Source organism: Oscarella lobularis, chromosome 5, assembly GCF_947507565.1.
Source record: "Oscarella lobularis chromosome 5, ooOscLobu1.1, whole genome shotgun sequence".
NCBI classification, from domain to species: Eukaryota; Metazoa; Porifera; class Homoscleromorpha; order Homosclerophorida; family Oscarellidae; genus Oscarella; species Oscarella lobularis.
Window position 1 is genome coordinate 1,527,047 of NC_089179.1, and position 17,979 is coordinate 1,545,025.

Sequence of the window (17,979 nt, forward strand, 5' to 3'; positions counted from 1 at the left end):
ATACTTACCGCAAAAAGAAATCAACACGGGAAAAGGTCAACGCGTCGTCGACTCCTTCGTACGGTGTCTCAAGGACTCGTCACAGGCTCATTTGGCGTCGAAAATTCTCGAGAATTCGACGGGAACGTCGTCGTCCGGGGAACGAAGAGACGAGAAAAGGAAACAGTATCGTAGCAAAGTCGTCGACGATAAACTCGTCCGCGAGATAGCGCCTCACCTGGGTCAATGGAAAAAGACTGCGCGTTTTCTCGGGTTTTCTCCGGGGCAAATTGAAAATTTCGAGGCGGATAATTATAGAAATTCCGAAGAGCAGGGAACGCAGATGCTAACGAAGTGGATTCGACAGAAGGGACAAGAGGCTACTGTCGGCGTTCTGCTCGATGCTTTTAAACGCGCGGGTAAGCTGGATTTGATTGACACCATTCTCGATTTTCTATGAAAAGAGAGAGAGAGAACGAGATGTCTTATTTCTTAGTAACTTGAACGACGTCCTCGTCCATTAGAGCGTGATCTTTTCCGACTTTTTGGGGATTGTGCTTCACGGACATTCCCCATACCAATGCACTAATAATTAGTGAAATAAATAAATAAATAAATAATATATGCGTACGCCAATCTTACTGTTTGAATTCTTTCATTATGCTTTTGTGAAGAGAATTGCAAAACATTTCGACTGTAGTTCCCTTGGCTGAGTTGAGAACGACAGGCGCTGCATAGTCTGGTAGCTGGCCTTTGGGTTTTGTATAGCTAAAGCGCAAAGAGTCCTACACAAACATGTAACACTTCAGACATTTACTCCTACATCCTCGTTAGATTCAGATATTCCCACATCTTCTCCAGAAGGTCATCAAAATTCCATTTGTGATGTGCAGAAATTGGGACGGCGTGAGGTATCTTGTATATGATATCCAACTCCTAAACAACGATATCGTGGTGAAGAGGACAACGTCGTTCTGCGGTTTCTTGCCTCAATTGATATTTGATCTATTTTGTTCAGCACATAGATACAGGGTACATATACCCTAGAAAAAAATCTATTAGATTTCATCTACATACGTGAAACTGTAAGTAGTAGTACCGGTTTCCCTCTATTACATCAATTAGATCATCAGCAGTTGCGTCGCAACGCAACGTCACATCTGCATTATGAATTTTATACTCAGAGAGAATCGACTTTACTGAGTCCGGCTCCAGATTAGATTGGGGCACCTAAAATTTTAAGCGATTGTACCATTTAATAAATAAATTGCGTTCTCAAACCGATGACGTGAGATTGATTCCTCCTTTGTCTTTCTTCTTGAAATAGATATTCGGAGGCAGCTTATTGAGTCGAATTCCAAACCCCTCCAATTCCCGTTCGATCACGCGCTTATCATGCAACGGTTTTAGCACATCCAAAACAATAAAAATCAAGCTGCAAGTCCGAGCCACTAGAAACAGAATACCCATAATAACGCTAAGAGATCTAAAATCTCGCGCCCCTTACCGGCAATGACTTGCCTGCCCCGTCCCTTTCCGTCCTTTGCCCCTTCGATGATACCAGGCAGATCGAGCAGTTGTATTTTCGCTCCCTTGTATCGAATAACGCCAGGAACAGTAGTCAAAGTCGTGAATTCGTAAGAACCCACTTCAGAGTACACCTATGAATCGAAGAGAGACGTACAAATGAAGATCCGCCCTCATTTGATGTTCTAACCTACCCCAGCCAAGTTGGTCATCAGAGTCGACTTTCCCACAGACGGAAAGCCTGCGCATTCGTCAGTAATTATTAAAAAATATATCCTATCTCCCTTTTTCTTACCGACGAATCCGATTCTCGCGTCTCCCGTTTTCGCTACGTCGAATCCCTCGCCCGTACCGCCGCCGCCGCCTTTCGGCGTTATTAATTCGCGTCGAAGTTTCGCCAGACGAGCTTTGAGCATTCCAAGATGAAAGGCCGTCGCCTTGTTCTTCTGGGTGCGAGCCATCTGCGAAGGGGCTCCCGGTTAATTTCTTTTTTCCATCGTATGTCTGGACGCACTTCGGCTTCTATCTCGGTTATTCTGTCCAAAACGCTCATCGTTTCGTCGCGAGAATCGAGCACTCCAACAAATCGACTCCGGGAAATCACACGCGCGCGCAACTTGTTCGGAAATACGCGTGAAACTCTTTCCCCGTCGCATCATGGTACGCTTTGAATGAAACGCGCTTGCTTTCGCAGTTCTTTGTCGTTCTTAGTCTCGTAAGAAGGGCCTCAGCCTGGAAGAGAAGCGCACTCGGCTGATGGAGCTATTTTTCGAGAAAGTACAGTCGGAATTAGGCACTCGCAGACCATAAAACGACGTCTCGACTTTGCAGAAAGACTTTTTCCAATTGAAAGAGCTAGAAAAAATGGGTCAAAAAGAGAAAGGAATAAGTGAGAAAAACACAAACATTTTTCGTTTGTTTGAACTAAAGTTCCCTGGGGGTAGCTTCTATGACGGTGAAAGACGTTCTTCAGAGTTTGGTCGACGACAGCATGGTCGACTCAGAGAGAATCGGAACGTCGAATTATTTCTGGGCATTCCCTAGCAAAGCTTTGCACGCTGTAAAAAGAGAGAGAGAGAGCTCTTTCACCTGAAATTTGGCATGCAATCGTTTTGGTAGAGAAAAAGAAAACTATCTGACCTTACTCAGCAAATTGAGGGATTGAAAAAGAGAAAGGCCAACAACGATGCTCTCCTAGTAAAAGCACGACGAGGAAAAGATCAAACGGTATATCATACATGATGCACATGAGTGTGCAGAAGACTTCTTTTCGTTGCAGGAGAACAGAGCGCAGGTTCTAAAGGATTTGGCACTGGCAAAAGCCGAGGAGGCCAAATTGAAAGCGGAAGTCGAGAAATACAAAGATCTCGACCCGGAAGTTCTGAAAGAGAAAGAGAACGGAACGAGCGTCGCTAAAGAAGCAGCGAATCGATGGACAGGTAAATCCCCCCCTCCATTCAAACAAAGGAAAAGGTCACGCGTTTCTTACGGCTTCAGACAACGTCTTCGGCATTAAGTCGTGGTGCAAGAAAAAGTTCGGCATAGAGGGCAAAGACATCGACAAGAATTACGGAGTTCCAGCAGACTTCGATTACCTCGAATAACAACAATAACAAAATCCACTTAGAAACAAGAAACACTATTACTCAGTAACTGCTCATTCTAATAGTAGTACTGCCGTGCAAAAATAGTATGATTACGAGAAGAGGGGGATAAGAGAGTAATAACCCGTCGCTAATGTTCCTATATCTAACTTGACTGGCGCCCGAAGCCACCAGTGCGTGTGTATGAGCGTGTGAACCCGTCTAAGCGCTTCTACTACCTTGCCAACTCATTCCATGAACGCCACTTTTTCCTCGCCGCTACTCCACTTGATCATCCGTCGCGTCGCACAGCGCTGGTAACGAGACGCCTTCGTCTGCTCGCAAAGCAACGTCCTGGCTTCCCCGGCGCCGATCGGCTCGGAGGGAGCGAGCAAGCTCAAGCACACGTGCTTCAATTTGGAATCCGTTATGATATCCATCATGTCAGACGTGTTATCCGACTGGAGCCCCGATATCAGTTCAGCGAGCACCGCGCCCAAATCGTGTAACTCGCTTTGAATTGATTTCCTTTCTTCGTCGCCCTCTCCCTCTTCCTTGACGAGGCTCAGTTTCGCCGTGAGGTAGGTCGTCACGTAGATGGTTCGCGTGGACAGATTTCCGTGCACGCGTTTGGGAATTGCGTGCAGATAGGCTGTCCCGGCGGCGCAGTCCATTGCCAAGTCGATCTGCTCCCTCTTCGTCAAATAGCGATCGGAATCCAATGCGACGCCGATGACCTCGCCGAGACTACCTTCCGTTGTTTCCACGACGACAAAGAGCTCTTCTGGCGGCGGACACGAAAGAAAGCCGAATATGGAAACGATGCATGGATGACCGAGTTGAGCAGATGCGGCCAAGTCGAGACGAGATTCCGACCGAATCTTGTGCAGAGTAACAAACGCGCCGCACCACGTCGCACGAATAGCCAAAGCCTCGCCTACAGAAAACCAAAAAGAAATCCAACCCCCACCACGTTGAACGCGACAAGGTTTAAATTTCACCAGAAAAATCGCCATTGAATTCGAAATCGTCGCTATTCATGTCCATTGTTTTGACCATGACCTCAGCTTTCTTATCGACGTCCTCCTTGGCCGTTCTCAATTGCCCATACTGCTTAGTTAGCGACATATTTTCCTGCTTCAACGCGGCACACTGCGACCGCACGGCCGCATTTTCCGCCTCGAGATTTCGTATCTGATGATCGAGCTGCTCCTTAGCGCTGCTCAGCTCCCCGACGTCTCCTATCAATTGACCGACCTCCGCCTCCAGAGCGCGAATCTTTTCGGCGTATCGTTCATCGACGACGTCGCGAGCCGAAGCGTCGTCGTTCGTCAGAAGATTCCATATAACGGACAAACGAAATTTCTCGTTCGACGAAAGACACGCGCCTATAGAATCTGCATGGGAAACAAATCCCGGAAGAGCGATCTCGCTATAGAAAAAGAAAACAATGAGTTCATTTCTTACCCTCGTCCGCGGAAGTCGACTCCGACGACTCCGACGACGGCGGCGGCGTTTCAGCTAACGACGACAGAATTAATATTAACAAGAAACTCTTAGCTATTTCTAATGGGCGGCTTTTCTTTTACGTTTTTCATCGGCTTCCGGCGGGGGCGGGGGCGGGGGCGGGGGCGGTGATGCCGCCGCCGCCGCCGCCGCCGCCGCACTGCGGTCGTCATCCGTTTCGTCGCGACTGGGCTTTATTCGGACTTTCGGTGCGGGTTTCGGTGACGTCGTTGTCGTCGTCGTCGTTTTCGGCGTTTGTTGACGATTTTTTAGCGATTGGATGAGCTGTTTCCATCGTGCGTCGAGTTTGTCCACCTGAAAACGGAAACGAAAAGTCGAGCGTCTGGTTTTACTGCGTATCGGTGACGCGCGCGTACGGAGAAACTGCTTCTCTGATCGAATCCGACGTGTTGTAGATGGCTGGAGGTGAAAAAATGACGGGAATTCGTTTTAGGAGGCTCTAGAAAACCTACACGAAATTTTTCGGCTCGGATATCAGCTCTTTTGTTAGCGATCTCTTCTTTCGAAACGATCCCGACATTTTGCTGTGACGGACGAGGTTTCTACAGCAAGCACGTTTTTTCGAATAGCGTGCGTTAGGACATTGCGATCGGATGAGTCAAATTGCCGGTATGTGCATACTTCCGGGTTGTGGTTGTTTTGCCGCACGCGTGCCGCACGCGCGCAGGCAAAAAGAGAAGCGCGCGGGCATTCGTGAGAAAATGAGATATCGTATTCTAAAGGTCAATATTAGAGCGTGCATATAGCCAAGGCAACCGACAACGATCTCACGCGACTCCCCTCGATGCGCACCCCTGAGACGACCAGACACTACAGCAGAAAAAGATACATAGCGACATAATATCATTTCGTCGTCTACGCGCTCCTTGCACCGGCTTCGTTTCGCTGCACGAGGCGGCAGCCGCGCGTGCTGGCGGAAGTGGTCACTGATCGCGCAGGCCACCCGCACGTGTCGGCCAAATTGTGCGTAATTAAATTGGCCCTCTTGTCAGGCATAAAATTAGGCCGCCCTTCAGCTGGTTGCCCATTCTCTCCGTGATTGTGTAAGTGAGTGGATGACTTCAAGAGGCAGATCCGCGAGCATTCCCTTCACCGCCTCGATGGCGTCCTGGATGTTCAAACGACAGGTGAACATTCGGCCGCGTCAAATCTTTCGTTGATCGCGCTTACGCCGCTTATTGTGACGTGCGCCTGACAGGCGAGCAAGAAGGCGGCCGAAATGGCGAACGAACGATGGCTCACCTTGAAGTTGAAACCCAAAGGTAGAGAATGCCAACTTGACGGCGTCTTCCGCTCGAACGCAATAGCAGAGGTGGCAGAGGAGCAACGATTCATAAAATTTGCACTCTTTCCCACTCCCACGCGACCAGCAAAACCCTTCGACCGACCGGGCTAATGTTCGTCTTTCTTTCCCCCAGGCGGCAGACCTAAGAGCAAATATCTCAAAGAGTCTCGATGGTGGCCAGTTCGGGTGAGAGAACGAACAATTGTTATCTCTCGCTGATAATTGCATTGGGGTTCCCTATTTGGTTAGCGCATGGCCCCATCGACTGTTGCGCGCGTAAAAGCGGTCGCTTCGTGCGTGCGCAAAAATCTTTTGTCCTTGCATACATAATCGCGAAAAAACCGCGCGATCGATAGCTTAGTGTTTACTCTAGTATCTTGGCACCGTGGAAGCCGTGAAGGACTGGACGGCACCTGGCAGCCGATCAGAACTCTTGGAATTCATTGAACGCGCACAGGTAAAGGACCTTTAGGAAGCGAAGAGAACTGATTAATCGAGCTCCCCGCCGTCCAATCGAGCCCAGTACGAGCCGATTTATCCTTAACTACTTCCCATACTTATAATGATACCTCCGCTCTTCCACAAACAACAAACGAAATCGAATTTCGCTCCGAGTCGGTGACTTTTTGTCTTTCGCTTTTCCCAGGACGGCTTGCAGTCAATCTCTAGCAAAGGCGGTCCGCCTAAACTGCTCTGGATATCCGATCAGTGGATACACGTAACGGATCAGGCAAGAAAGGTAGATCCTTCCTCCTTTCCCGCCTTGTTGGCTCTGCTAATAAGGTCGTCGGGCGACAGATCAGCCGCAGCCTTACCGTGTTTTTTGTTGTTTTTAGAAAGTCTACGCTCTGTCGAGAACTGAGGCTATTAGCAGCTTTTGCCACGCGACGGAAGTCGAGGGCGACCATTTCCTCGCGATGAAAATTCTGAATCCCAAAACGAAACGAAACGACTGCGTCGTCATCGCCAGCCACGACATCACCATCATCCAATACGTCAGCGAAGCGTTGAAGGTCTCAATCGAGTCGGCACTCGCTCGAAATCAAGCGAAAATTCACCATCTCATGAGTCTGAGTAAAAAGGGATCAAAAAGCGCCAAGCAAAAACAGCAGGAGCAGCACGCTTACGAAAAAGTCGCCAGCGGACGCCACCTTCCGCCGTCGACCGCTCGCTTTCTCGACGCCGAAGCGAAAGCGATGGAATACGACGTTCCGTCGAGCAGACGATCGCCGCCCTATTCTCTAAACATTCGCGCTCCGAGCGAAATTTCTTCCAGTGCCAGCTTCACGTCCGACTACGGCTACTACGCCGACTACGCCGACTACGATAGCCAAACCACGCCGGTCACTGGCCATTATCAAATACCCAGATCGAGTGCCAGCTCAAGTCTGAGCTCGAGTCTCGAGTCGCCTGACAGCGGCTATTGCAGGATGGCGAGATCGACGTCGGTGCCGTCGCTTCAATATCAGGTGCCGCCACAGCGCTTGCCGCGGTCGGCTCTCTACAGAAGTTTTTCAAATATTCCCAAAATTTCCGAAGACGACGTCGACTATCCGGCGGCGTACGAAGAGATGAACGTGAAAGACGACGTCAAGAAAGTCGGCGGCACGGTGATACCAACGGAGATGAAACTGAGAGAGGAGAATTCCCACAACGTCGCCGCCGTCGTCGAGAGTCCAGCGGCATCGGACGAGGAAATCTACGAACCGTTGGAGCCCCAATATCAGACAGTTCGCGATCAAGACGACGATTCCGGCATGGAGGACAACGATTCGGGCGAGATACACGTGAAACCCGTTTCGTCCGGAAAGCCGAGAACGCACTATTCGAAAATCGTTCGCCACTTTGCCGCCGGCGATTGCGGCGATCTGTACGCCGTCGTCGACAAGGGAAACGTAAATTATGAGGAAGAACGAGAGGAATTTCTCGACGAGGTATAAACATTGACACATGGTTGCAGTGCATTTGTTCTAGATCTGATCCCATTAGTCAAGCCGGAGTAGAATGACACATATGGTATTTATCTTTCTTTCTTTTTTAGGCGAGAAAATGCATAGGAGAGGTTCAATTTCGCGAATTTCAGGACATCATTGCGCTGTACGACAACGGAGAAGCCGATCTCGCTGCCATGGCGCGACGAGCGCGTTTGCTGTTTCGCGGCGCAAGGTAAACGACATAATCCCTTCCGTCCAGGTGCTAGGAAGAAGAATGTTTGTTTTGACCTCAATCGATTCCCCGATCGATTCCTGATAGAGGCGTCGCACGTCAGCTAAAATATTCAATTCGATTTGCATTACATAGATGGCACATGCGACAAGAGATGGTCAAGCTGATACGACCAGACGAGAGAACGGCCTATCTCAACGAGATGTCGAAACGATGCAGCTTTACCGGTAAGACGCGACGACAACGACGTTCCCTTTTCGTAATACATTAGTACGTTTCCCCACAGGTGCTGACGACCTCCTCTCGTCTCTCAAGAAGAAAAAAGACGAGCAACCACGACGGCACGTGCGCTTTGGTTTCATTCGCACGAAGCAAGACAGCCAAGACAACAATGACGACGATGACGCTGCTGACGCAACAAATGACGAGATGACGGACGAGTGCCGAAGTCCCAGTCCGACTGTCGTCTGTCCGGCTTCGATCAGCGAATGGAGTGCCAACGTCATAGAAGAACTGCAGATGATGCAACGAAGTTCTCAGTATGATGACGGCACGGCGAGACGACGGAGTGTCAGAGGAAGGCAGCTGCAACGTAAAAAGTCCGCCGACTCTTTCCACGGTCCTGTATCACTGTAAATGACTTTGGCGTGTTACTCTTTTAGTTGTAGAGTCCCTCGCGTATTATCGTATTAGTAAAATAATTCGGTAGCGGTGCTGTAACGATTAGATCTCTTCCCATTCCGTAATAGCTTTTGACTGTTATTTGTTTGGCGTGAAGATGAAGTGGCGTTTGTCTGCTGGTGACAGGGGCGCTACCGTACTTAGAGTCACCCAATATGGGACAGCGAAGGATCTGAGACGCGTGGACTCGAAGTTGGTGTTTGTGTCCTGTGATCGGACTCAGCTCCAAAAGGCAACAGTCGGACGAAAATGCCAATTGCTGATAATCAGTCACTGACATTTTTTGACCCTGCAAGAGAAAGAACTACTAGAAATAAAACAAACAAACGGTTGATTCTCACCTTGCGATGTCTTACTACCGATAGACGGTAATAACCTTTTTGAGTGGGCAAGTACTGTATTGGTGCTATGACTCTTCCTAATGTCACCTATTAGACTGCGTCTCAATTATTCCTTTTCTGTACCTTGGCAAAGTTCTGGACGTCCAACAGCAATTGCCCTGTACCTCCCATTTCATTATGACCTCTTTTTTCAATTTGCTGCTTACCAGTAAATCTTCTTCACAAAACCATCGTGGAAGTATTGAGCAAACAGCCGAGCTGCCTTTTTATGTGTTGACAAGAGCAGAATTCCACTCGTGTCTCTGTCGAAAAATGCATCTAAGCTCTGTATTCAGCTGGCGTGTAGTGAGCCTACTTGTCTAGCCTATGAATTAGCTGTGGGCGCTCGCTAAATTCGTTTTTCAGTGTTTCCAGGTATTCGAGAACGTGATTCTTTACTCTGGGACCAGCTAAAAGGACGAATATCGTTGCGAAATCGTTTCTGTGCCGATTACTCACGATGAACTGACAGTCCCGACGGTTTATTTAGAGCTACGATGTTTTCTAGAAGGAGATTTTGATCTGTCCCAACAGAAGATTAATCTCATACTATCTTTGAATAGAACCGCTGACTGCACGTCCCAGGAACGAAGTCCTCGCAGAGTTTTCATCCCTTCTATGATTTGTAACGTGCGCGTTGCATTCCTGGTGACGTCAAGTAATTCATAGGCGTGGCTTGTTTGTCACTGGTGTAAAGATGGGCAAAACGGACAAAAAGAAAAAGAAGGGTTTCTTCAAGAATCTAGTAAGTCTGAATCAAATGGTACAGCTGTAGCTCGTTCGCCTTCGACCTTCGTAACGAAAAATCTCTAACTGGGTGTGTCATTGTCATTGACTCGACTTTTCGTTGAGCCAAACGATGAGCTGTTCCTTTCCTAGCGTCTTCTTAATCGTCCAACTAAGTTATCGTCATAAAAGGAACACTAATAAAGGACTCACCACGCCCTCCCCTCTCTTACAGTTCAAAACAAAGAGCAAGCCAGACTTGATTGAAGAAGTTTCTCAGGACACCTTTTCGTTTGAGTACAAGGGAAGCGAAGCAGAGGCTCTGTCACCTATAGCTCAAGCTCAGTCACGCACCAACCTAATATGTACAGTATAGACTCCATGTAGCCTGTCATTGAGTAATCGATCACCTTTTGTTTTACAGCGGATCAAATTAGAGCAGATCCTAATCTCTTACAAGGATCTTTAGAATGGAAAGTCTTTGTAAGTGTACTGCGGTGTAATTTCGTTTGCAAATGCCATTTTTTCTCACCTAGTGCTTGGGCACTATACACGGTCTTCCTGAGTGGAAGACGTTCCGCAGCAGAGGAGAATTTATGGATCAGCTCGACGAAGCAGCGGTAATGAGATTCAAATGTTGATTTGGCGCTATAGCTTCTCTCCTTCTCACGCAGTTTGAAGGAACTTTAGACTGGGATACGCGGTCAGAAAAAATGCTCGCCGTTTCACCGCTTTGGATGCACATAACCGATCTAAAGCGAAAGGTTACTTGTGCACGCTCTATTTGCTTGTATGCAAACGATAGTTTTTTTTCACCTTCAAGGTTCTTTATGCCAATTGTGAGGTGAAGAACATCGGTAGCGTAAGCTATGCTGAAGACGAAAATCGACATTTGCTGGGCATCAAAACAACTGAAATGTTTGGCGGTTCCTATCAGTGCATTGTCATCGATTGCCTCAGCGAGGTACACCAGATAAAAGCGACGACCTTTCCCCCTCTGCAAATTCGCTTCTCTTTTAAGATTTCCGCTCGTCACATATGCGCTACGCTCAATAGCATTTTCGAGATTTTTGTCTACCAAGCTCGGATAGGAAGCGCCTATTCGCCACCTCAATCGCCAGTTCGAGACATCTCGGTGCCCACTCCGTCACAGCGTCGTCAGCCAAGCCCGGCAACATCTGCTACAGCTGCCAGTTTGGACACCAACATCACCGTAGAGAAGCGCTATAGAAAGAGCACGAGCGTCGGAGCGTTGAGTGCTCAAAGCGGAGAGGAAAAGAGACACTCGCAGATTGAGATCATTCGATCCCATTCAAAAATAGTGAGAGATCGAGGGAGAGAGAAGGGTCCCTTGACGACCACGCACGAAGAGCAACGTGAAGAAGACGACGACGACGACGAGAGGACGTCCTCAGCCGATCACGTTTACAGTAAACCGGATAAAAGCCGGAGAGCAAGCCCAGAAACGAGCCCCCCAGCTAGCCCAACAACGAAGACCAAGATAGAAGTTGTCGTTCACGAACCGCCGCCCTCACCTGTTGCAGAAAACGACGAGACGAGGCCGGAAACAAAGGCGGCGGAGGAAGAGGAGGAGGAAGATCAGAAAGCGTCGAAAGACGAAGAAGTGCCGCCCCCGGCTCCGCCATCAGAGCCATCGCCTCCGCCAGTTCCTCCTGCAAGTGACAGTGCATTCGCAGAATTAGATCAAATGCTTGCTCAAATGAACTTTGAAGCAACAGCGGCACCGGCCTCCGGCTCTCCTCCCCCTCCTCCTCCTCCACCGCCGCCGCCTCAAAACGACACGAACGATACCGAAATATCTGGAAGTTCTTCTGTTCCACCACCTCCTCCACCTCCACCACCCCCACCAGCATTGGAGCAACCGTCTATTTCCGCAGAAGCTCCTCAGGTTCCCGAGCCATCTCCGCCTCCACCACCACCTCCTCCTCCTCCTCCTCCAGTGCAAGAAAATGCAGAAGAGAAGGAAGAAACAAAGGAGCCGGCGCCTCTGCCGAGAGAAGACGACGGTACGATTTAGCAAGCAACTAATCCTTGTCTATGACCCGATTTTGCTTTTCTTGCAGGACCCGATCTGGATTTACCTGAAAAGGAATTGAGAGCTCTCGCAGAGCAGGCTCTTATTGACAAGGTGAGCCCAGTAATGACCGCCTTTACGATGTGGTGACTAACGAGCAACTACGAAAGGTGGAAAAAGAGACGCAAAACATAACGTTCAATGAATTCAAAGCCATGATCGAGGGATACCGAAAGCAGCATCGAGATTTCACAGTAGCTGCCTTGTGCAGAAGACTCAAGGTTTTATTCAGAGGCGAAAAGTAAGCAGCCACCAGCAAAGTATAATGACCTATTTGTATTTCTTTTAGGATATACCTACGAGAAGAGGCTCGACTTTTCATTAGACCTGAAGAACTGATCACCTTCGACGAAAAGATGAGTTTCGAGAACATGCCACCGCCAGATTTGCGTATGAAAAGCTAAAAAAGACAACGCGCAAATTGACTTATCTGATTTTACGCAGAAAAATGGGCAAAGAGAGGAAAAAAGAACGCCAAAGAAATGCCACAGCCATCTCCTTCTAAACAGGCTCGTCTAATGAGACTGCCGTCGAAACGTCAAGACGTACCAACTGGCAAAGTTCCTCAAGCGGCCAAAGCCGTCTCCCCACCTCCGGCTCCAGCTCCCCCAATGCCCAAAGCTGTCTCCCAAGCCCAGGCTCCCGCTCCGCCGCCGCCACCGCCGCCGCCACCGGCAAGTGCCACTAAACAGCCACCAGGAAAAGTCGCGGCATTCAGCAAACAATATACGGCTACCTCGGCTACGCCTTCACCGCCTCCAGCTCCGCCGTTGAACAAGAAATCTGCAGCTGCTCCACGTCCAGTTCAACCAAGCACAGTACAGTCTCTTGAAGACGAACTGGAGGACCAGCTATCAGCTCTTGACGACGTCTTGTCTGACATGGGATTCGGATTCGACCAGCCATCAGCCACGACTGCTCCAAAGCCTCCTGCTCCGCCAGCAATTTCAGCATCAAAAGTTCCTAACCCCCCACCTCCCCCTCCAGGTTCTGGCGGTGTTCCACCTCCGCCGCCGCCGCCGCCGCCAACGGGATTCACTAAGAAATTCAACAGAGAGCAGCCCAAGAATCCACCTAAGAAACTTGGCGGAGGCGGCAGCGATCAAGGAAGTCTACTAAGCGAAATTCAAAAAGGCAAATCTTTGAACAAGACTACAAGCGAACTGAAATTAGACAAATTGGGCCTACCGCCAAGTTTCAATCCTGTTCCGCCGCCGGCGCCGCCTCCAGCTCCCCCAGTCGCAACGGCTCTAGAAAAGCCGGCGGAGCCAATCAAAGCAACCCAAGGAAAAGCAAAAGCTGAACCGGGCCGATTTGCTGGCGTCGAGTCGATTGTGAGCGACGAAGGCGGCGTTCCGGCGTGGAAAAGGAAGCTGTTGGCCGGCCAGAAAGCCAAAGTCCAAGCAAAGCGAGAACAAGAGGCGACTGAAGCCCAACTGCAAGAAGAACGCCTCGAAGGCGTTCCCGAATGGAAGCGAAAGCTGATGGCCAAAAAAGCGGTTGAAATCGAAGCGAAGATGAAACCGATTAGAGAGAAAGAACAGCAGAAGAAAGAGTTGGAAGAGAAACTGTTGGAAATGCCACCGTGGAAAAGAGAACTGTTTCTCAAAAAGAACAGTATGGAATGAACTTATTTGTTATTTTTTTTCCCCCTACTACTAATGCTTTTGGGGTATCCATTTAGGTTTAGTTTGACCTTTTTTGAGTCCGAGTCGTTTGTTTTTTCGCTTTTCCTTCTTTCTTTGCGACGCCGTGATCCATTTTGTTCTCCTCTTCGGCTCGGAATTTGTTTCCATTGGCGTTGGACGATCGACGTCGTCCGATTTCGGGTTTTCTACTGTAGAATTCAATTTTTCGACGTTTCGGCGCGTTGTTTCTAAGATGCCGCTTTTCTGCCTACCGTTTTCATCGTCGTTTCCCCTTTCGGGAACCTCCTTCATTTCTTCGCTTTCGCCTATTCCCAGCGTTTTTATAAGTCGTTCCTTTTCGTATACGGCATATTTCTTTCGCTTGATAGCGCGATTTTTCCGCTTGAACTTCGACCGTATGCTCTTCGCCATTTTCGCATAGCGCACGTCGGCGTGACGTCGCGATACTCGAAAATGTCCTCGCCGAAAATCGCACCAGAAATACTCAAAATGCTCGAGCTAGCGAAACCGACGTTTCGCGACGGACTTTGGCGCAAGCCGGCAATCAGTGCCATGCATCTGGCTCGCTTGAGAAACCAATTCGTCTCCGTAGGCTATCATTGGCCCCAGAAGCCTCTGCGAGACCGAACGAAAGACCTCCCAGCAAAAGGTCGAAAATGGGAGCGAGAGAGCGACGCTCGGATGGCCAGAATCGAGGAAAATCTCTCGAAAATGCCGTCGATCATCGACGAATACAAAGCAGAGACGAAATCGAAGAGAAAAAAGGCGAGCAACAAGGAGTTGACCGATCCGTCGAAAGTGCTGGCGGCGATGAAGAAGAGCAGCAAGAAAACGACAAAAGAACTGACAAAGATCCTAGAAAGACAAAAATCAAATAAATAGATAAAGTATTAATTAATTAGAATCTCGTTAGTAGGTGAACTTCTAACGTTGATCACATATTGAAAAGTCTAACTCGAGCACTTTCCTCGAAACGTCAGTGCCAGATCTTTTAGTAGCGTCGTCATTTCTCGTTCGTCGTCAGCAAACTTGTCTGACAGTTCTCTCAGCGTCACAGCAATTCGCCGTTCTCGAATGTGTTCTCGTCGAATTGCGTGAAGCCAATCGTGTCGCGCTTTGTCGGACACAATGACCAAAGATCGACGTGGTAGTTTCACGAGAATCTCTACGGTTTCTGCACCGTCGTCGCGCGTGAACGTCAAATACGTATCAGAAAGAAGATTCAGAGTGACGAGCCTTTCTCCCCATAGCCATTCATCGTCAATGTGAGGATCAATGGACGAACCTCGGGTAGGCAAATATTCCAAGTTGCAAAGCTCGACGGGGACGAAGGACGCCAGTAGAGGCATTTTCCACATTCGTTCCACTAATGACTTGCTGAACGGCGGCAAGCCGGAAAATGAACCGATTTTGATTTTTCGTTTTTTGAAGTTAGGCCTGGGACCGAAGTCCTGTTTTCGTCGTCCCGATTGGGACTCTTTCCACTCGTTGTCGTCGATTTCGGCTACGATCGCTCTTTCCGCGTCTTCGTCGACGAAATCGTCGAAAATGGCGATTCCGTCCAAGTTCAGCTCGTCTCGCGATTTATTTCCGGCGTACACGTAACGCTTCGAGCACGACGTGCCAACCGAACGTCCATCCCGTCGTCCTTCTTCACACAGGAGACAAGAACGGATCCCTGTACAGCCGCAAAGCCGATCAGTCGTCATCATCTATCGCACGCTAATGGGGAAGAGTCCGCGAGATTTTTTTGCGACAGGGAGTGAATGCTAACACCAATACACACGATGCCTTAGGCTACGACATAAACTACTTTGTTTCAGTGCTTCTTGCATCCTTCTATTTCCTGCCCAGTGGCCACGTATCTGTCTCTTTCCTTATGAATAACTGCAACCACCTTTCAAAGACACAAGATAGTGGTGTGGTGCAAAGTCAAAGCAATCAGTACGCACTGACCTCTTTTACTGCTTCTTCGAGCGTTTTCTTTGCCTTCTCTTTTGATCTTTGATGCCCTTCGTAGTCTTCCTTAAGCTAGGGTATCACAACTCCTTTATGAATCTAAATCAATTTCTCGTATCTAGTCTCTGGTGCACCTCTCTTTTCAGTTTTTCGCTTTCCAATTTGAGCTCGTCAATTCGTTTCTGATTCATTTTCTTCACAGTTTCCAATCCAGCGAGCTCCCTTCAACAAACCTGGTTCACTCTCTGTCTCTAAACGAAACGCACACTAACTCGGAATATTGATCTTTTTCTTTTTTATCCGCCATCATTCTCATGTCGACTTGCGCCTCCAGCTGAGCCTTTCTCCTTCTCATCGCGTCAACATTTCGTCGACTGTGCTGTATAGAAAAAAGCGCGACTTCAGATATTCAAGCTTTTGTGTACAGTATCATAATCAACAAACCTCATCATCACCAATGGACTTCTTGAGGTCTAATTTCAACGTCGCTTCCCTTTCCTCCAAATCGTTCAACATTTGCTGCTGAGCCGATCTATCCTGCTCTCTCTCCTTGACGCCTCTCATCAGCGTAAAACACTTCGCATTCACCTGTAAGCGCATCAAAGAAAAAATTGTAATGGAGGAGAAGATTTGATGAATGTGCGCAAACCTGATTGGCAATCTCCTCCATAAACTGCACGCTGTTGGTCATGTCGCGAATCTGCTTGTCGTTTTCCGATCTTCTCTTGACGAGGGCAAACTGCTTCTGCTTCATTTGCTCGATCTCCTGTACCCACCCAATCGCGCGCACGATTGACCTTCTCGCCCAGGCGCAATCCCATTAGCAATCCCATCAGCTTACATCTTTGACGCGGTCCGGGGAAGAAACGACGCGAGACGACAACGATTCAATCTCTTCCTTGGCTTCCATCAGCATGACCTTCAGGTGAGCCTAAACGAAAAAAAATGAATACTGAAATCTTTCTCTTTATAGTCGAACCTCCATGTCGACGTTCTCCTGAATTTCCGTCTTCATCTTGTCTCTCTTGGCAACAAGGGCCAACTAGGATAGACGTTAATTAAGGACTCTTTTCGTAGCCTAGCAACTGGGACACCTGTTCTTCATTCAATGCAGCCACTTTTGCGCCGAGAGCTTCATTCTCTTCAACAATTTCAGCTCGCCGTGCTTCATCCCTTTTTCTCAAATTTCTAAAAAATTTAGAATGAATTCGCGAAAATGCGTTAATTAACGAATTATTTACTTGAGTGCCCCAACTCTCTCCTTCAGCTTTTCTTTCCTCGCTCTCAATAACTGCAGCTGTTCCTCTTTCGCATTCTAAAACAAAACAATGATATTCGACACCACCCTCGCCGCTTTCTAATTAGAATAACGTACAAGAGTTCCCTGTGCTTCATCATGATCCTCGTCGTATCGCTCGCAAAATTTCAAAAAGTTCACAATACCACTAGAATAGAAATCTTCTTTGATAATTAATTAAGCCATTGCTTTTTTCATGTCAAGGCACCTCAAAATGTAACAGAGTCCTTTCCTGTCTAAAGGCGATGCAATGCTCAACGAAGCGAGAGACAAAAGAGCTCTATTAGTACGCACTTGGACTCCACAGATCTTCGATACTAATGGTATCAGGAGAAATTCCCGCAGCAGAAACCAATTTCCGTCTAAAAAAATTTTTTTGAAAGGTATCAAGAAGACTAAACACTGAACCGTACACGTCTTTGAGAAACGTCAATTTCATCAAACTCTCTTGATACAATTCGGGGTGTTCGAGATTTTCGACGAAAGGTATCTGCGCACAAAGGCGAGAGCGCGCCCGTCGCGCCAGCGCGAAGATGAAAAAGCCGTTACTGTACCTGCCCCGACATTGGGCATCCTACGACCAGCTCGAAGAGTTCGGCAAATAGACGAGTAACGCTGCGCGTCTGCAAAAGCGAAGATCGGACTCCGGCGAGCCCATTCCGTGGATCGCGCTTACGGTTGGAGATTCGATCTCCGCTAGTGAAGGATGGAACGACGTCCCAACCTTCTCAAATGAAGACTTTAAGAAGTCGTAAATCTTTTGCGACTTGAGCAACGGAAAGCGTGTGGTCATGGCGCTTGAAACGATTTTCCCTCCAGCGTTCTCTAGGCATGCGCGGTAGTTGTTTATCTATCTGCGTATTTAATCTCTCATGCGCGCGAAAATGCATCGAGATCTCCGAGAACGGGCCGCGCAGGGACTGCATCTATTAGTGTATATATGGTAGTCCCAACGACTAATAGTAGGACGATATTAGGACTGGGGCCCCCTTCCGCCACGTGGCTGCTACAAGTTACGAAAATGCGTTGTTTGACCGCCAGAAGGCCAAAAAACGCGTTCTTTTGACTTGGAGAACCTTTTAAAAAGTAAAAAACTCGACACCCGATATCAAACCACACAGAAGA

General features: G+C 48.4%; 9 protein-coding genes and 1 long non-coding RNA gene across 13 annotated transcripts; 3 read left to right on the forward strand and 7 right to left on the reverse strand.

The window, feature by feature from the left end:
- Positions 1-408: 408 nt before the first annotated feature.
- LOC136187252 (developmentally-regulated GTP-binding protein 1-like) lies at positions 409-2,766 on the reverse strand. The gene is made up of 12 exons (XM_065974826.1): positions 2,647-2,766; positions 2,413-2,595; positions 2,021-2,361; positions 1,802-1,967; positions 1,701-1,747; positions 1,487-1,640; positions 1,261-1,430; positions 1,079-1,209; positions 968-1,022; positions 803-915; positions 622-747; positions 409-564 (listed from the first exon to the last, which is right to left on the reverse strand). Exons 3-12 carry the CDS (start codon positions 2,057-2,059, stop codon positions 465-467), a joined length of 1,101 nt encoding a protein of 366 aa, XP_065830898.1. The 5' UTR covers positions 2,060-2,361; positions 2,413-2,595; positions 2,647-2,766; the 3' UTR covers positions 409-464.
- On the forward strand, positions 1,962-3,281 carry LOC136187263 (meiotic nuclear division protein 1 homolog). The gene is made up of 7 exons (XM_065974837.1): positions 1,962-2,166; positions 2,218-2,283; positions 2,338-2,395; positions 2,451-2,566; positions 2,626-2,733; positions 2,786-2,945; positions 3,004-3,281. Exons 1-7 carry the CDS (start codon positions 2,164-2,166, stop codon positions 3,108-3,110), a joined length of 618 nt encoding a protein of 205 aa, XP_065830909.1. The 5' UTR covers positions 1,962-2,163; the 3' UTR covers positions 3,111-3,281.
- LOC136187247 (uncharacterized) lies at positions 3,074-7,683 on the reverse strand. Of its 4 annotated transcripts, none has more exons than XM_065974818.1 (9): positions 6,102-7,683; positions 5,787-6,043; positions 5,489-5,724; positions 5,069-5,426; positions 4,973-5,015; positions 4,679-4,910; positions 4,557-4,610; positions 4,091-4,486; positions 3,074-4,026 (listed from the first exon to the last, which is right to left on the reverse strand). In XM_065974818.1, exons 4-9 carry the CDS (start codon positions 5,134-5,136, stop codon positions 3,338-3,340), a joined length of 1,482 nt encoding a protein of 493 aa, XP_065830890.1. In that variant the 5' UTR covers positions 5,137-5,426; positions 5,489-5,724; positions 5,787-6,043; positions 6,102-7,683; the 3' UTR covers positions 3,074-3,337. The 4 variants fall into 4 exon arrangements, with proteins under 4 accessions (XP_065830890.1, XP_065830892.1, XP_065830891.1 ...); XM_065974820.1 differs by having other exon boundaries at positions 3,074-3,101; positions 3,329-4,026; positions 5,069-5,724; XM_065974819.1 differs by having other exon boundaries at positions 5,069-5,724; positions 6,471-7,683.
- Positions 4,759-9,088, forward strand: LOC136187245 (uncharacterized). The gene is made up of 10 exons (XM_065974815.1): positions 4,759-5,579; positions 5,633-5,743; positions 5,815-5,878; positions 6,035-6,087; positions 6,275-6,358; positions 6,548-6,640; positions 6,738-7,835; positions 7,943-8,067; positions 8,203-8,294; positions 8,354-9,088. Exons 2-10 carry the CDS (start codon positions 5,672-5,674, stop codon positions 8,701-8,703), a joined length of 2,031 nt encoding a protein of 676 aa, XP_065830887.1. The 5' UTR covers positions 4,759-5,579; positions 5,633-5,671; the 3' UTR covers positions 8,704-9,088.
- Positions 7,841-9,757, reverse strand: LOC136187262 (pseudouridylate synthase RPUSD4, mitochondrial-like). Its single transcript, XM_065974836.1, has 7 exons — positions 9,679-9,757; positions 9,588-9,632; positions 9,445-9,538; positions 9,296-9,391; positions 9,213-9,247; positions 9,090-9,166; positions 7,841-9,037 (listed from the first exon to the last, which is right to left on the reverse strand). Exons 1-7 carry the CDS (start codon positions 9,737-9,739, stop codon positions 8,726-8,728), a joined length of 720 nt encoding a protein of 239 aa, XP_065830908.1. The 5' UTR covers positions 9,740-9,757; the 3' UTR covers positions 7,841-8,725.
- A 4-nt stretch (positions 9,758-9,761) lies between these two features.
- On the forward strand, positions 9,762-13,660 carry LOC136187243 (uncharacterized). The gene is made up of 11 exons (XM_065974811.1): positions 9,762-9,873; positions 10,090-10,219; positions 10,279-10,337; positions 10,391-10,474; positions 10,529-10,618; positions 10,678-10,818; positions 10,876-11,881; positions 11,939-12,003; positions 12,060-12,190; positions 12,239-12,339; positions 12,394-13,660. The coding sequence occupies exons 1-11, from the start codon at positions 9,826-9,828 to the stop codon at positions 13,575-13,577; spliced, it is 3,039 nt and encodes a 1,012-aa protein (XP_065830883.1). The 5' UTR covers positions 9,762-9,825; the 3' UTR covers positions 13,578-13,660.
- Positions 9,803-11,649, reverse strand: LOC136187268 (uncharacterized). Its single transcript, XR_010669897.1, has 3 exons — positions 10,671-11,649; positions 10,265-10,606; positions 9,803-10,212 (listed from the first exon to the last, which is right to left on the reverse strand). It is a non-coding gene; the product is annotated as an uncharacterized lncRNA (long non-coding RNA).
- Positions 13,500-14,011, reverse strand: LOC136187266 (protein LLP homolog). Its single transcript, XM_065974840.1, has 2 exons — positions 13,850-14,011; positions 13,500-13,786 (listed from the first exon to the last, which is right to left on the reverse strand). The coding sequence occupies exons 1-2, from the start codon at positions 14,007-14,009 to the stop codon at positions 13,608-13,610; spliced, it is 339 nt and encodes a 112-aa protein (XP_065830912.1). The 5' UTR covers positions 14,010-14,011; the 3' UTR covers positions 13,500-13,607.
- Positions 14,012-14,431: 420 nt separating this feature from the next.
- Positions 14,432-15,307, reverse strand: LOC136187261 (alpha-ketoglutarate-dependent dioxygenase alkB homolog 4-like). The gene has a single exon (XM_065974835.1). It carries the CDS (start codon positions 15,305-15,307, stop codon positions 14,549-14,551), a length of 759 nt encoding a protein of 252 aa, XP_065830907.1. The 3' UTR covers positions 14,432-14,548.
- Positions 15,308-15,309: 2 nt separating this feature from the next.
- Positions 15,310-17,679, reverse strand: LOC136187250 (uncharacterized). Its single transcript, XM_065974824.1, has 16 exons — positions 17,531-17,679; positions 17,409-17,477; positions 17,268-17,344; positions 17,149-17,216; positions 17,063-17,090; positions 16,933-17,002; positions 16,799-16,872; positions 16,652-16,745; positions 16,537-16,599; positions 16,399-16,488; positions 16,207-16,323; positions 16,002-16,145; positions 15,830-15,936; positions 15,692-15,779; positions 15,555-15,629; positions 15,310-15,495 (listed from the first exon to the last, which is right to left on the reverse strand). Exons 1-16 carry the CDS (start codon positions 17,645-17,647, stop codon positions 15,418-15,420), a joined length of 1,359 nt encoding a protein of 452 aa, XP_065830896.1. The 5' UTR covers positions 17,648-17,679; the 3' UTR covers positions 15,310-15,417.
- Positions 17,680-17,979: the final 300 nt, after the last annotated feature.

What these genes read in the sequence shown, in the direction of transcription:
- LOC136187266 (XM_065974840.1), bottom strand. Translation starts at nt 14,009, where the DNA reads ATGGCGAAGAGCATACGGTCGAAGTTCAAGCGGAAAAATCGCGCTATC. An exon ending in GGGAAACGACGATGAAAACG is followed by an intron (nt 13,787 to 13,849) that starts GTAGGCAGAAAA and finishes TGAATTCTACAG; the next exon opens with TAGAAAACCCGAAATCGGAC.
- LOC136187252 (XM_065974826.1), bottom strand. Translation starts at nt 2,059, where the DNA reads ATGAGCGTTTTGGACAGAATAACCGAGATAGAAGCCGAA. An exon ending in TATCTGAATCTAACGAGGAT is followed by an intron (nt 748 to 802) that starts GTAGGAGTAAAT and finishes TTTGCGCTTTAG; the next exon opens with CTATACAAAACCCAAAGGCC. An exon ending in ATAATGAAAGAATTCAAACA is followed by an intron (nt 565 to 621) that starts GTAAGATTGGCG and finishes ACTAATTATTAG; the next exon opens with TGCATTGGTATGGGGAATGT.
- LOC136187245 (XM_065974815.1), top strand. Translation starts at nt 5,672, where the DNA reads ATGACTTCAAGAGGCAGATCCGCGAGCATTCCCTTCACCGCCTCGATG. An exon ending in CCTGGATGTTCAAACGACAG is followed by an intron (nt 5,744 to 5,814) that starts GTGAACATTCGG and finishes TGCGCCTGACAG; the next exon opens with GCGAGCAAGAAGGCGGCCGA. An exon ending in TAACGGATCAGGCAAGAAAG is followed by an intron (nt 6,641 to 6,737) that starts GTAGATCCTTCC and finishes TGTTGTTTTTAG; the next exon opens with AAAGTCTACGCTCTGTCGAG.
- LOC136187263 (XM_065974837.1), top strand. An exon ending in TGGAGCTATTTTTCGAGAAA is followed by an intron (nt 2,284 to 2,337) that starts GTACAGTCGGAA and finishes TCGACTTTGCAG; the next exon opens with AAAGACTTTTTCCAATTGAA. An exon ending in TCAAAAAGAGAAAGGAATAA is followed by an intron (nt 2,396 to 2,450) that starts GTGAGAAAAACA and finishes CCCTGGGGGTAG; the next exon opens with CTTCTATGACGGTGAAAGAC.
- LOC136187250 (XM_065974824.1), bottom strand. Translation starts at nt 17,647, where the DNA reads ATGACCACACGCTTTCCGTTGCTCAAGTCGCAAAAGATTTACGACTTC. An exon ending in GAGAGAGTTGGGGCACTCAA is followed by an intron (nt 16,746 to 16,798) that starts GTAAATAATTCG and finishes TAAATTTTTTAG; the next exon opens with AAATTTGAGAAAAAGGGATG. An exon ending in CCCCGGACCGCGTCAAAGAT is followed by an intron (nt 16,324 to 16,398) that starts GTAAGCTGATGG and finishes GGGTGGGTACAG; the next exon opens with GAGATCGAGCAAATGAAGCA.
- LOC136187261 (XM_065974835.1), bottom strand. Translation starts at nt 15,307, where the DNA reads ATGACGACTGATCGGCTTTGCGGCTGTACAGGGATCCGTTCTTGTCTC.
- LOC136187247 (XM_065974819.1), bottom strand. Translation starts at nt 5,136, where the DNA reads ATGTCGGGATCGTTTCGAAAGAAGAGATCGCTAACAAAAGAGCTGATA. An exon ending in GCCGGAAGCCGATGAAAAAC is followed by an intron (nt 4,611 to 4,678) that starts GTAAAAGAAAAG and finishes TGTCGTCGTTAG; the next exon opens with CTGAAACGCCGCCGCCGTCG. An exon ending in ATTCAATGGCGATTTTTCTG is followed by an intron (nt 4,027 to 4,090) that starts GTGAAATTTAAA and finishes GGTTTTCTGTAG; the next exon opens with GCGAGGCTTTGGCTATTCGT.
- LOC136187262 (XM_065974836.1), bottom strand. Translation starts at nt 9,739, where the DNA reads ATGAAAACTCTGCGAGGACTTCGTTCCTGGGACGTGCAGTCAGCGGTT. An exon ending in GTCGGGACTGTCAGTTCATC is followed by an intron (nt 9,539 to 9,587) that starts GTGAGTAATCGG and finishes TCGTCCTTTTAG; the next exon opens with CTGGTCCCAGAGTAAAGAAT. An exon ending in CGGTAGTAAGACATCGCAAG is followed by an intron (nt 9,038 to 9,089) that starts GTGAGAATCAAC and finishes TTTCTCTTGCAG; the next exon opens with GGTCAAAAAATGTCAGTGAC.
- LOC136187243 (XM_065974811.1), top strand. Translation starts at nt 9,826, where the DNA reads ATGGGCAAAACGGACAAAAAGAAAAAGAAGGGTTTCTTCAAGAATCTA. An exon ending in CTTTAGAATGGAAAGTCTTT is followed by an intron (nt 10,338 to 10,390) that starts GTAAGTGTACTG and finishes TTTCTCACCTAG; the next exon opens with TGCTTGGGCACTATACACGG. An exon ending in GTTTTATTCAGAGGCGAAAA is followed by an intron (nt 12,191 to 12,238) that starts GTAAGCAGCCAC and finishes TATTTCTTTTAG; the next exon opens with GATATACCTACGAGAAGAGG.